Source organism: Heterodontus francisci, chromosome 31, assembly GCF_036365525.1.
Source record: "Heterodontus francisci isolate sHetFra1 chromosome 31, sHetFra1.hap1, whole genome shotgun sequence".
In the NCBI taxonomy this organism is placed as follows: Eukaryota; Metazoa; Chordata; class Chondrichthyes; order Heterodontiformes; family Heterodontidae; genus Heterodontus; species Heterodontus francisci.
Window position 1 is genome coordinate 35504522 of NC_090401.1, and position 13482 is coordinate 35518003.

Here is a 13482-nt window from a genome sequence, read left to right on the forward strand (position 1 = left end):
TGGTGTTAGTAGGATGATCTGTTAACATGACTCATCAGCTTCAGGAGTGGTGGGAAGGAAGGAAAATAATTACCCTTTTCTCTTCTCAAAATTGGCAGTTTACCATTTTGGAAACAAATCTCAAACAGTTTGCTTATCCATTATGCATGCAGTGCAGCACCATTCCACTTTAATTTAAAAGCTGAATGTTGGTTTTCCTAATGTAACTGAGTAAATGCAGTGCCTAATGTTGAACTGAGTCTGACAGACCAGAAAAGTCCCAGGTCAGACCTTAGTCAAATGAGCAAATCTCCAGCCAATACTGAATTAAATTATCACAGAGGGTCAGCAATGTGTACACTATAACTGGAGAGAAAACTACAGTAAGACTAATAATAGGAAAAGGTGTCTTAACATTTGTTTATGAAGTTAAATGCTGTAACTCAGAACGTTTATCACTGAAGAAATAATTAGATTTCTAAGACTACCTGTATCATTATTAGTTAACAGATTTTGATGTTCCATAAGTGAACTGGGATATTAAATTTACACTGCAATCTCCAAGATCACTCACTGAAACACCAAAAATCACACAGGGAGAAAGATAACGTCTTCAAATAATTACTTTTTCACAACATTCGCATCCCTGTTTCTTTAGCAATATCCTGAAGCTAAACTTGCTGTGCAATTGGCATTCTTCTCTCCCTCTGCTATTTTTCTTTGTTATGAAGTACTAAACCAAAATGTGTTGTTTTTCCAACTAGGAAAAGTTTCAATTTGTCAAAACAGCAGCAGCTGTCTTTTCATGTAGCATTCAACCTTGGGATGCTTCACAGAATAAGCCCTTAACATGGCATAAAGGGAGAGTGAGAAAGTGTAATTAGTCAAACTTTAATTATGTTGCTTATTGCTGGGGGTGGGAAGCAAGAGCAAAGCGGGAGAATGATAAAAGAGGCTTAATGTACTGAAACTTAAAGGACACAAATAAGAAAAAGTAATCATGTTTTGAAGACATTATCTTTCTCCCTGTGTGATTTTTGGTGTTTCTTGGAGATTGCAGAAAATAAATTACAAAGTGGTGCAAATCTCCCTTCAATAATTTAAAAGTGGAGTTGAGATAGATGATCAGCCATGATTGTATTTAAATGGCACAGCAGGCTTGAGGGGCTGAATGGTCTACCCCTGCTCCTACTTCTTATGTTCTTATGTTATGTTCTAACTCTCTATAAAGCCCAATTCTGCTGAAGGCCGAACTTTTTTTGCATCTCTGAAGAGGCTCTTCTAATACTTCTCACACTGAAGGACAGATATAAAACAAGCTCATCACCTGATTGGCAATTTCCTCCTAACTCCCTCCCTTGTAGTCTTTCTTGAAGTTTACTTTTCCCTCCCTTGTCATTAAGTTACTGACAACATCATAGTCAATATTCCTCCACTTTCATTTCTTCGTCCTTCTAAACTGCAAATGCACCTACATGATCTTGCTGCATCCTAAATCCTGACTGTATTGACATCAAATCTTGTTGCACAGCCTCTGATTCCAACTCCTTTTCCAAGGACCTCAAAACTAGAGTTTCTTTACCCACCCCGCTCCCCACCATCCAGCTTCAACTTCCTCCTATGATTGTCAGATTTTTAAAGTCATAACTCGCTCACATCTAATCCTTATTTCTATTTTCAGCCGTGGCATGGTTCTACAATGTAGGCCTTCACTCTTCACAAACTTCTCAATAAACAGACTGCACGTGGTGCTTCCAAGTTATATCCAACTTGTCAAAGCTCCGTCCTTAGTAATTCATTCCTATCCTTGTATGTTTCCTATTTTAGCAGCAATAAGTGGCATCATGACAGGATCTGAACTGAGAAGAACAGTGCAGGAAAGCAACAAATAGAAATCAAGCATGCTAGGCGAAGAATGGAAACTGTCAGAGAGAAATCTGAACCCTGGTTGCCCAGGGGTGGATACATACACATGCATTCAGATTCAGTAAGTAATTCAGGTGGTACCACCTGTGTCCTGAAAATTCCCCTCCTAGTTTGTGTGATTTACATGTTGCTTCTTTTCTTACATCCATGTTAAAAAAAAAGGCATCCATTTCATGCTGAGGCTATTTACATTAGTTTCTGTTGGTGATGAACGTTTATAAATTGACACTCCCCAACAACAATTAATCTGTAACTGACCTTAAAACCTACTTAGACCAGTTCCTCAGAGAATGTACCTGGGCAGGTGCCTTAATGGGAAAAATCAAGCTACCAGCTCAACATGCTGCAGACCCTCGACTACTATTAAGCAGTGCCATAGTACATCAGCTAGTGTGTAGAAATGCCCTCAGCTCTCCTATTCTGTAATGGTCACAAGTACAAAGATACTCAACGAACCTGAATCCCAGCATGGCTGCACAGGTAGAAATCAAACTCAAATGGGTGGGTGATATTGGTATCAACTGTTGTTCCTGCTGGTATGTTCCCACTTTTACCAATCTGACAAAAGAAAAAAAAATCAGCATTCAGTACTTTTTGAACAGGAAATAAGAACAAAGGAATATTTTGCCATACGTAAAGATTTCATATTAGCTCACATTGTGTATTAGTTCTATGTGCATCCTGAGGTTTTGCACACATTCAAACCAGATTATAATTCAGGTGATACTAGTACTCTTGAGGCTAGCACAGCATACTACTGCAACAGTGGCATCTAGATGCCAGCAGACATATAGATGCAGTAGGTGTATCACAGATTTAAAATATTATACCCTTAATATTCCCATAAATGTAGGGGCATGATCAAGAAGTTTGCAGACGACAGGAAGATTGGCCGTGTGGTAGATTGCATGGAAGATAGCTGTAGGCTGCAGGAATATATCGATGGACTGATTAGGTGGGCATAAAAGTGGCAAATGGAATTCAACACAGAGAATTGTGAGGTGATGCATTTGAGGTTGTCAAACAAGACAAAGGAATACAAAATTAATGGAAGAATACTGAGAGGTGTAGAGGAAGTGAGGGACCTTGGAGCGAATGTCCACAGATCCCTGAAGGTAGGACAGATCGATAAGGTGGTTAAGAAAGCATATTGAATCCTTTTTTTTATTATCTGAGGTATAGAATGTAAGAGCAGGAAGGTTATGCTGGAACTGTATAAATCATTGGTTAGGCTACGACTTGAGTACTGTTTGCAGTTCTGGTCACTTCATTACAGAAAGGATCTAATTGCACTAGAGAGGGTACAGAGGAGATTTATGAGGATGTTGTTGGGACTGGAAAAATGCAGCTATGAGGAAAGATTGGATAGGCTGGGGTTGTTCTCCTTGGAACGGGAGGCTGAGAGGAGATCTGATTGAAATGTATAAAATTGTGAGTGGCCTGGATTTAAAGTGATTGGTAGAAAGATTAGAGGGGAGATGAGGAAAGATTTTTTCACCCAGAGGGTGGTGGGAGTCTGGAACTCACTGCCTGAAAGGGTAGTAGAGGCAGAAACCCTCAACTCATTAAAAAGGTGTCTGGATATGCACCTCAAGTGTCGTAACCTGCAGGGCTACAGACCAAATGCTGGAAGGCGGGATTAGACTGGATTGCTCATTTTCTGTCTGGGGCAGACACGATGGGCTAAGTGGCCTCCTTCTGTGCCGTAAACTTTCTATAACGCTATGATATTAGCATGGGTGCAGATCCTTCACTACTCACCTCAGCCCCAGCACAAGTCTGATATGCCAGCAGACCTCTTAATCTAGTAGTTATATGAAAACAAATCACTAAGATTAATTCTATTCAAGTGTACATAGGATTATTTTAGTACTAAGTCAGTCTTGACTATCAAATTATGATAATACTTTGCAATATTCTTTGTATTACCCGAAAGTTTATCCTAATTTGATTATTCAGCAGAAGCCAATTTAGTGGATGCCCCGATGCAAATTTCTCTAAGCAAAATTCACTAGTACTGGCCCAAGTCTGCTGCCCGAGAAGTTTCCTAAAAGAGACATCCAGCACTATAGGTATTCCCCATTAACATGGGCCAAACAACTTATACTTTAATTTGGTTTGTTATTCTCTCAATAAAAGCACCCCTATAGTAAGCCATACAGACCAAGAGGGCTGTTGCTATCGTGAATTTAGCCGATCTTAGCCAGAGTGGCAGTGGGAACAAAGACAAAGACACTCAGGTCAGTTAGGGGGAAAATTCAGCTGGGTTACTAATTCTGATAGCTATTCAGAAACTTCTGCTACACGGTTTGTGTCCACGGATGGGATCATTCTTGCCCTCGGTACCTCCATAGTCAAATAGCCTGTTGGCACTCAGTCTGAACTTACTCATGAAGCATAGCTACTTTTGTGAGGCACTGGAAGGGCTGCAGCACCTATGGGATGCACTGAGCAAGAACCAATACCCAAGAGGGGAGAAAAGAGAGAAAGAAAACACACACATAAATGAAACAATAGCCCCAGATTCTATCATCAATAGCTGCACTGAAGTTATTTCACCATGCTTACCCTCTCACTCTTATCTGCACAGAAGAGCCGCGTGTGATGTCGTTTCTGGACAACTATGTATGTAATTCCAGGCTGATAATCTTTTTCCAGTTTGATACATGCATCACGGATAGCCAGGAGCTCATAGTGTAATATCTGAAAAAGGTGGTTTGTTATTTTAAATACGCATTTAAAACACTTCAGGTGAGGAGCAGCAGAGAAGGTTGCTGCAACAGAATCTTTGACAGGAGTAGTAATGTAGCTGTTTATGAAATGTTGTCATCAGGAAATCTTAGTTTAGTATTTCTTTGGCTTGAAAATTAATCTGATGCCAGATACAAGAACAAACATATCCCTATAGAGAAATGATTTTTACCAAAGCGATGGTCAGAGTTATTTTAGGAAGGATGTAAAAGTCCGATTAAAACATTCTCTACAGTGTATGTAAGAAAGGTGCAGGGACCAGCTATTTTCATTATTTAAGTTACATTAATTAAATATAGCCTGCATTGTCCAAGTTACCAAATTGGAACTACAGCTCCTTGGCATTTGATCATAATATAACCATCCTCCCACTGAGAGGGGGATGTGCTAAACAGGATACCAAGGGAGAACATTCGATACAAAAATGAGAATCTGGTTTAATTTTTTTTTGTTGATATTGTTCACTTTTGCCTGAATCAAAATGCATCTAGATGACCCCTAAAGATCTGAACTCTAACTGACTTGCACCACTTCAGCCATTTCAAGTGTTTACTTCAGTGAATGAATGCAACTTTGAGTTACCTGTGGTAATTGTCCCTCAGGAACACCGTCCCTATAGAAGATAATCCTTGTTGGCTTGAAGCGGGTAGATTTATAAAACTGGATCAGAAGTTCTCGAACCATATAGGAAAGGTCTTCAATTATTTCCTGACGGGGTCGCTGCACACGGACTGTGGCACAGTAACGACTTGGATGGGCATCCATGCTGCCAACCACCTGGTATGAAAAAAACAGAACTCTCAGGAGAACTAATGATATTGCATAGGCAACTATAATGTCAAAACTGAAAATTATAAATGCGCCTGGGTAATGTGAATCCAGATTTTACTGGATAAACTGCCACAAAATTTCCCAGTTTATAACACTGTCTTAAGTGTTACTGCAAGTGACTGCAAAATAAGTGTAGAAAATAAAAGTGGCTCCTCCTGATGGCTGTCAATAACCCTCCAACCCACAACCCCAGTACTAAGTCATTTGAGATGAAGGAGGCTCCAGGTTCCATTATTTGAATGTGCTGAATTAATTGAGGTCATGGTGGCGCATTTAAAATGCCCTCAGCAACTCTGGTCTTAAAAAAAAAGGAAAAATCCACCACTGCTCTGCTTATTCTCAACATTCAAACTCTAGGTGGAAAACTTGTGAGTGTTTCCTTCTGACGGTCTAGCCTGTTCGTGATATTCCCCTCACCCTACTCCAACAATAGTTGTACAGCTTTCCAATCTGTTTATCTGCACCCTCCCCTCAGACAAAGTACGCAAGCCTCTTAAGGTGTCATGTAAAAGTTCAGTTATCTTTTCTCTGCCTTACAATTCCCTGTTCCCTTATTTGAATGCCTCTACCAAGTACTCCACTTAAAAACATGCACAAAGAGTGGCATGGAATCATATAGGAGCCCTTTCTGGCATTCATCTGGACAGTGAGCTCAGTCTGACTTACCTGCTGCTGCTGTAATCTTCAGCTATTCTTGGCTTTTTAAAGGTTGCTCTGCGTATCCAAGCTCCCCCATCGCAATACTCCAGTGTTACAAAGGTTTGGGCAAATGAACAGACAACGGGGTCAGCGCTAGACAACACGATAGGCTTAGTCTTGGTTGAGGGACACAACACTGGTGTAAATGACCCTGTGGAATTTCAGGATCACTTTTAATATGGAAAAACACCCCAAGGTACTTTAGAGGTTTTTAAAAAAGGAAGATACCTAGCCATGGTGGGAGAGCTGGGAGTGGTGACTAAAAGATTGGTTAAAAAGACAGCTTTTCACAAGTCTCTTGAAGATGGAAAGAGAGAGAGCTGGAGGATTTTAGGAAGTTCCAGATAGGGCCAGAGTTGGAAGGATCAACGAGTACAGAAGACACAAAGCTGGAGGAGTAGAAATAGGTTGGAGATGAGACCATGGATCAATCTGAAGATGAGGAGGTTGGGAGCAAGTGAGGAGAGGAGTTATGAATAAATGAAACTCAGTGCATGCAGAACATGAACTAAGCTTTGAACGGGTTTGAGTTTATAGATTGGGAAGACTGGAGGTCAGCAAGGAGGATGCAGCAAGTCTTGGTGACAAAAGCATCAAGTGTTTTGGTGGTGGCGAGGGTGAAGTAAAATTGAAGATTGGCAAATTTTCAAGCAGTCTTGGTGAGGATAGTGTGTGGTGGTCTGAAATTCAATTAATTTGAACAGGATACCTATGATTTACATGTGACTTGATACAGTCTGGATGAGTGACAGTAGAGGGGGATGGTATTAGTGGCAAGGGAGTGGAGTTAATGTTGGCTCCTGGAAATGATGACTTTGGTCTTCCCAATGTTCAGTTGGAGGAAGTTTTCATTCATCCACGACTTAATATCAGTCCAGATATTGTGGCATGACCACCTTCTGGTTTTGTGGTTTTTCAAGGATCTTTCCAAATCGATCACTATAATCAGATTCCACTGTATTTCAGCTTGGCAATTCAACCAAGTTGTTTTTTTAAAAATGTCTTTTGTGAGATGTGGGCATCACTGGCTAGGCCAGCATTTATTGCCTATCCCTAATTGCCCTTGAAATTAGCAGCTTGCTAGGCCATTTCAGAGAGCATTTAAGAGTCAACCACATTTCTGTGGGTCTGGAGTCGCATGTAGGCCAGACCAGGTAAGGACGGCGGATTTCCTTCCCTAAAAGACATTAGTAAACCAGATGGGTTTTTACAACAATCGACAATGGTTTCATGGCCACCATTAGAATAGCTTTTTAATTCCAGATTTTAATTAATTGAATTCAAATTTCACCATCTGCCATGGTGGGATTCGAACCCATGAACCCAGAGCATAGGCCTGGGCTCTAGATTACTAGTCCATTACCACTATGCCACCGCCTCCCCATATAACATTTTATAACATTACAAATATGGTATGCATGAAAGAAAGTAAAATTATTTTTTATTTTTAGTTAAAGACTATGAGCTGGATATCCTTCTTTGTATGTTTATCATTCAGGATGTGGCAGGACTAAAATTCTGCCTGCCAGTGTGACGGTCATAATTTTCTTACCTTAGTTCAGATTTAATTGTAAAACTGTGGCTAAAATTCCAGGGTTATTTGCACTCCCTACTGGGAGCTTCCCTCTGGGGTAGTGGTGATGGTGGGGAAGACATCCACCACAACTGTGGCATTCAAATAGCTGTAGCAGCTTCAAAGGGAAGGATGCTAACAGCAAGCTGTAAGAAATTGCAAGAATGTGAGAAAGGGAAGGATGTCCAAAACTACTACGTAAGGTGAGACAAGCCCCAAATTTTTTGATTTGCTGTTGAGGTTTGTTGGCCAAAGCAAAGGAAGCAGGCAATCTTTGGCACCAAGGAAACTGAGTCAAAGAAAGAAAGAGTGCAGGTCTGATGGAAGGAGTTGACCTTGACTGCAGGTGCCACCTCTAACTAAACCCACACGATTATTCAGTGCAGGAAGAGGTTCAGTAACTTTATCAGGTAGCCAAGGTAACAGAACACAGTCCCAGTTTGAATCAATGCACTGTTTTAAATCTTTCCACATAATTCACCCACCTTGGGTTGAACATCACTTGCTCGAAAATGTAAGAGGCACCAGAAGAATATTCACACTTCTTTTCCCTGCAAATGTTCTTTCATTAACATCTCAACATAAAGGGAAGTAGTGAAAGTTACAACAAAACTGCATTTATTTGGTGTCTTTAACATTGGGAAACGTCCCAAGGTCCCTCGCAGGAGCACTGTCAAACACAACTTGACAACAAGCCACATAAGGAAATATTAGGAGAGGGTCGGTCAAAGAGGCAGGTATTAAAGAGCATCTTAAAGGAGGATAGAGAAATAGAGGTAGAGAGGCAGAGGTTAGGGAGGGAATCCCTGAGCATAAGGCCCAGGCAGCCGAAGGTATGGTCGCAGTGGTGGAGCGATGAAAATTGGGGATGCATAGGAGGCTAGAATTGGAAGAGCGCAGAAATCTGGGAGGGCTGTAGGGGCTGTAAAAGGTTACAGAAATAGGGAGGGACGAGGCCATGGGCAGATGAGCTGAGGCAGGGATGCAGACAGGCGATATTACACAGATGGAAGTAGGTGGTCTTGATGATGAAGATATGGGGTTGGAAGCTCAGCTCAGGGTCAAATAGGATGCCAAAGTTGCAAACAATTTGGTTCAGCCCCAGACAATGGCCAGGCAAGGGATACAGTTAGTGGGTAGGAAATGGAGTTTGTGGCAGCATCCGAAGACAACGACTTCGGTCCTGATATTTAACTGAAGGAAATTTCTGCTCATCCAATATGAGATTATGGCAAGCAGCGTGACAAATCAGGCAGTGAAGGAGACAGGAGGTGCTGATGGTGATGTAGAGCAGGAGTAGTCAGCGTACATGTGGAACCTGATGATGTGTTTGTGGATGATGTCACTGAAGGGCAACATGTAGTTGAGAAATAGGAGGGAGCCAAGGATTAAGGCTGGATGGACTCCAGAGAGCGGGAGCGAGAACAAATGCCACTGCTGGTGATTCTCTGACAATGGATGGATAGATAATAATGGAACATATTACATGATATATATTTGCTTGTTTCTGCACCTGTTCTAAACTTCCATTCAGAAATGCTTAACTCACTCTAGGGTTTCATCCCAACGGCTTTCCAAACCTCTACTTTCTTCTTAAACAATTTTGTAGGCCAAAACATAAAAGGGAGCAATCTGCCACAGGTGCTGAAACCATAAGCTCGTAGCTCTGAAATGCCCATTATGCAGCTCATCTATCCATGCAAACCTTTCTTTCTGCCCTCCGAGGTATGCCACAGCAGCCAAGGAAAATCTTCCAAAGGTCCCTGACCCCATCTGGGCCATCCAACTCCTTTTCACCCATGCTACCAACCACAGATAATTATTCAAGTGAATGGTTACGCACAGATATCTGAGGAGTTACAGGCAGAAGATGAGGCTCAATCTTTGCTGGGCAGGAAGTCAGGAAATATCATCCCTTTCCCGAAGAGCCAGATCTCAGGGGTCCAGCTTTTAAAAAGACTGAATAAGTTCAATTAATAAAAAATCTGGAATTGAAAGCTAGTCTCAGTAATGGTGCCAATGAAACCATTGATTGTTTTAAAAACTCATCTGGTTCACTAAAGGGAAGGAAATTTGCCGTCCTTACCCTGTCTGGCCTACATGTGACTCCAGATCCGCAGGAATGTGGTTGATTTTTAACTGCCCTCTGAAATAGCCTAGTAAGCCACTCAATTGTCAAGAGCAATTAGGGATGGGCAACAAATGCTGGCCTTGCCAGCGATGCCCACATTCCATGAAATAAAAAAATGCCCTCTGAAGTGGCCTATCAAGCCTATTACTACAGAACAGCAGGAGCTCAAGGAAAAGACATGTCGCCACCACCTCAGGACAACAGGCGACGGGCAATAACTGTGACCTTTCCACTATTGCCACATTCCGAGACCAAACAATAAAAAGCTCGTTCCAAATTTCATTTGCATGTGGCAGTCAGTATTTAGCTGCAGGATGCCCACATTTGCAAGAGAATAGCAGTGAAATATATTTTCACTCAGATCCCTCATTCAGCACCCGACCTTCACCCAGAAATGGGTGGTAAACCTGAGGAAACTCTTGGACTACCACTTCTCACTAGGGGTTGTGCAGAAAGCTTCATTCTATTGCCACATGTACTTTGTGCTTTTGGAAATTAATGTTTATGTAATAAAAGGTATATAAAATATATATACATACAGATTTTTAAAGTCTTAAAGAAACTACAAGCCAACAACGAACAAAAATCCATCATTTGTTCGAGAGCTTCCATAAAAAAGCTTTTGATTAAATCAAGTTGCAGTTCCACTGATGGAAAGAGTGACATCACTTTGTATTGGTCTATGAGCCAGCTGGCAATTGCTGTTACCAGGCAACAGCTCTGTTAATGAGAGTTAACTAGTGACTCACAAAGGTACTGCTTTGAAAGCAAATAATGTGCAGTGAGAAAGCATGGTACAATGTGTAGGACTTTAACACATCAGACATAGATTCCAGCATCTGATACAATATCATTCTGAAGCACAATGTGTGTTCATAAAACTAAGCCATCTCTGGCTCCTTCTTTAAACATTCCTTAGGCAGAATCTTAAAAGTATCAAATGTCCCAAACATGCAGTGCTTCCAGCTCATTATTTAAAGTTCATCTTCTATTGAACCATAACACAAATATGACTTTTCTGAAAAAAATAACAGCAAGGTGACAAAAGATATTCAGGATATCTATGGTGTCCAGAGGTTTAGATGAGCATGTGCACATTCTGGTAAGCATACAATAATTCTCCACATTCAGAATTTGCAGACATGCTGTGAGAAAGTGTTACTCATCCTGCAGTTGGGACTCAGTTCAATATTGAGGGGGACTGGATTATCTTAGTCACTCACTTAGTTTCTAACAATGAGCCACATATGCCTACAGATTGAACTTGCAACAAACTGGTTCTAAATCTGTGAAGACTGGAAATAGAATTCAAAGTTTATCTAAAAATAGTTTTTCTAAAATGGAATCACATGCCTGCTGATTAGGAAAGTCTGCTGTAGACCTGGCGTAGTGATCCAATATTCTGTGCCATTGAGTGACAGGATAAGTATCTATGGATGCCAAGTACCAAAAGTCACCCAAACTACAGAGTCATCAAAAACTGTATCAGGTGCTTCCTCCACCAGAAAATCGTCATCAGGCTGCTCTAGACTACTGATGAAGGGTCACTGGCCTGAAACGTTAACTCTGCTTCTCTCTCCACAGATGCTGCCAGACCTGCTGAGTATTTCCAGCATTTCTTGTTTTTTATGCTCTAGACTACTGCATGGTGGCTAAATTAGGAATTACAGTAGCAGGGACTTGGGAACAAAAAAGGTTGCTTATGCTCATTTATGTAGAAGGGGACGAGACAGTCCCAAGTTTAAATCCCAGCCAAAACAGACATCTAGTCTCATCTGTGCTCGTTGGACACATTTTGTTTTTTGCAAAGTTGAATTCTTATAACTGTCAATCTCAGCGAGTGCGGAAACAAAGGCAAGAATTGTCCTACACAGAAGTGCATTTTTGTCTGATCATGAAGGAACAAAAATTATTCCTCTAAATTCAGAAATGAACCAGATTGCAACCATTGGCTAGCCTCCCAAATTTCCCTAGAAGAATGGAATTACCAAATTAAATAACTGAATATAAATTTAAAACACATACATTGATACACAAATATTGTACTCAATGTAATTGAACGCTAGTGTCAAGTGAATTTGACATGCACTAAACTAACATTCTATCTAACTAATGTTTTGCCATTATATCTTGTGTGGAGCCTTCATACACTCTCTTTCAGCCTGTAATGGAATCCCATACATGAATCAGCAGCTCCTGCATACATAACTATCTCCACTCTTCTGTACTGGCATCAATTGTGAGGGAACGAACTGAACTGCAGGATTGCTTTGTACATATGACCTGTATTTACTCATTTACAATATCTTACACAGCAAGCAGTTTATTTATTCAGATGCAAAATCTTTATTTAATTCTTGCGCGCAGGATTTAGATTCTGCATGTTCTGAGTTTCATTCAAAGGAAGCAGAAGAATTTATTTTTTTTCATGTGAATGTTGATTAAAGTTCAATGTTATTGCTTCCTGTTTGCAGAAAAATGTGCTATTTGTAAGTCCTCCAAGTCAGATTTCCTATAGGCTCTTCTGCTATTTTGCCTCAAATTTTCGACTTCAAAATTAAACAAAATGCCCAGTTCCAAGCACAGAATTTGTTAGTCACAATTTAAGGTGGTACTGATTTTTAACTTTCCTTGATTAACCAGAAAGTTTATCCAGCAAGTAGGTCTTGGGCTCTAGCTCCGGCCTAAGCTGGGCTTGTTGATCTAGTTGGATGAGCTGTAACTCTCCTAACATTGGCCACAGTGCCTGTGATAGTACAGCAAAGATGCAATCAACAAAAACAATAGAATGTTGAACTACGTAGCCAAAACAGTAGAAGTCAAAGGAAGTTGTGATCAAACTGTACAGCAGTCTGGTCTGACATTCTTTTTCTTTCTTTCTTTCTTTTGGGCCTCCTTATCTCGAGAGACAATGGATACGCGCCTGGAGGTGGTCAGTGGTTTGTGAAGCAGCGCCTGGAGTGGCTATAAAGGCCAATTCTGGAGTGACAGGCTCTTCCACAGGTGCTGCAGAGAAATTTGTCTGACATAACCTGGGCTAATGTGGCCAGTTCTGGTCTCAGAGTAACAAGAGACAGTCAAGTGCTGGAGACAGTGCAGAGAACAGCCATAATGCTGATCCCTAATATCTGGGGTTCTTGCAGAGTTATGATAGTAAATGGTGTGGAAAAAGTTCATCTAGAACCATTTTGAAGAAAGGTCACAGACCTGAAATGTTAACTCTGCTTCTCTCTCCACAGATACTGCCAGACCTGCTGAGTATTTCCAGCACTTTGTTTTTATTTCAGATTTCCAGCATACGCAGTATTTTGCTTTCATCTGGAATCTTACTTTAAACTAAACTGTGGGAGTAGGGTAAGGGGATACAGGCTTAAATTAGTAAATCTTGATTTTGGGACTGATAGCAGGAAGCTTTTCTTTGTAGAGTGAACAAGACTTTGCAAAGACTTCTGGGCAGACAGCTAAAGATGAAAACCCTGGAATCATTTAAGACACAATAAAATGCAGCAAAAGGGATGTATAAGCATCTTCCAGATAGGTGAATTTAGATGGGCCAAATAGCCTGCAACATTTTTGAGCCTGTAAGGAAAAC

At 40.8% G+C, this 13482-nt stretch overlaps 1 protein-coding gene and 1 long non-coding RNA gene across 8 annotated transcripts in view; one reads left to right on the top strand and one right to left on the bottom strand.

The window, feature by feature from the left end:
- LOC137347148 (uncharacterized) overlaps positions 1–13482 on the top strand; it is a 55366-nt gene that overhangs the window by 19156 nt on the left and 22728 nt on the right. The window contains exon 3 of one of the 5 annotated variants that reach the window (XR_010968876.1): positions 1807–1966. The exons of the other annotated variants lie outside the window; for them this stretch is intronic. This is a non-coding gene — a long non-coding RNA (uncharacterized lncRNA). The remainder of the gene's footprint in view (positions 1–1806; positions 1967–13482) is intronic. 5 annotated transcript variants of the gene reach the window in all.
- LOC137347145 (protein argonaute-1) overlaps positions 1–13482 on the bottom strand; it is a 132869-nt gene that overhangs the window by 7661 nt on the left and 111726 nt on the right. For all 3 annotated transcript variants that reach the window (XM_068011291.1, XM_068011290.1, XM_068011289.1), the window contains 3 exons: positions 5239–5433; positions 4474–4608; positions 2362–2463 (listed from right to left, as the gene is read on the bottom strand). In XM_068011291.1, coding sequence (XP_067867392.1) covers positions 2362–2463; positions 4474–4608; positions 5239–5433 — 432 coding nt within the window. The remainder of the gene's footprint in view (positions 1–2361; positions 2464–4473; positions 4609–5238; positions 5434–13482) is intronic.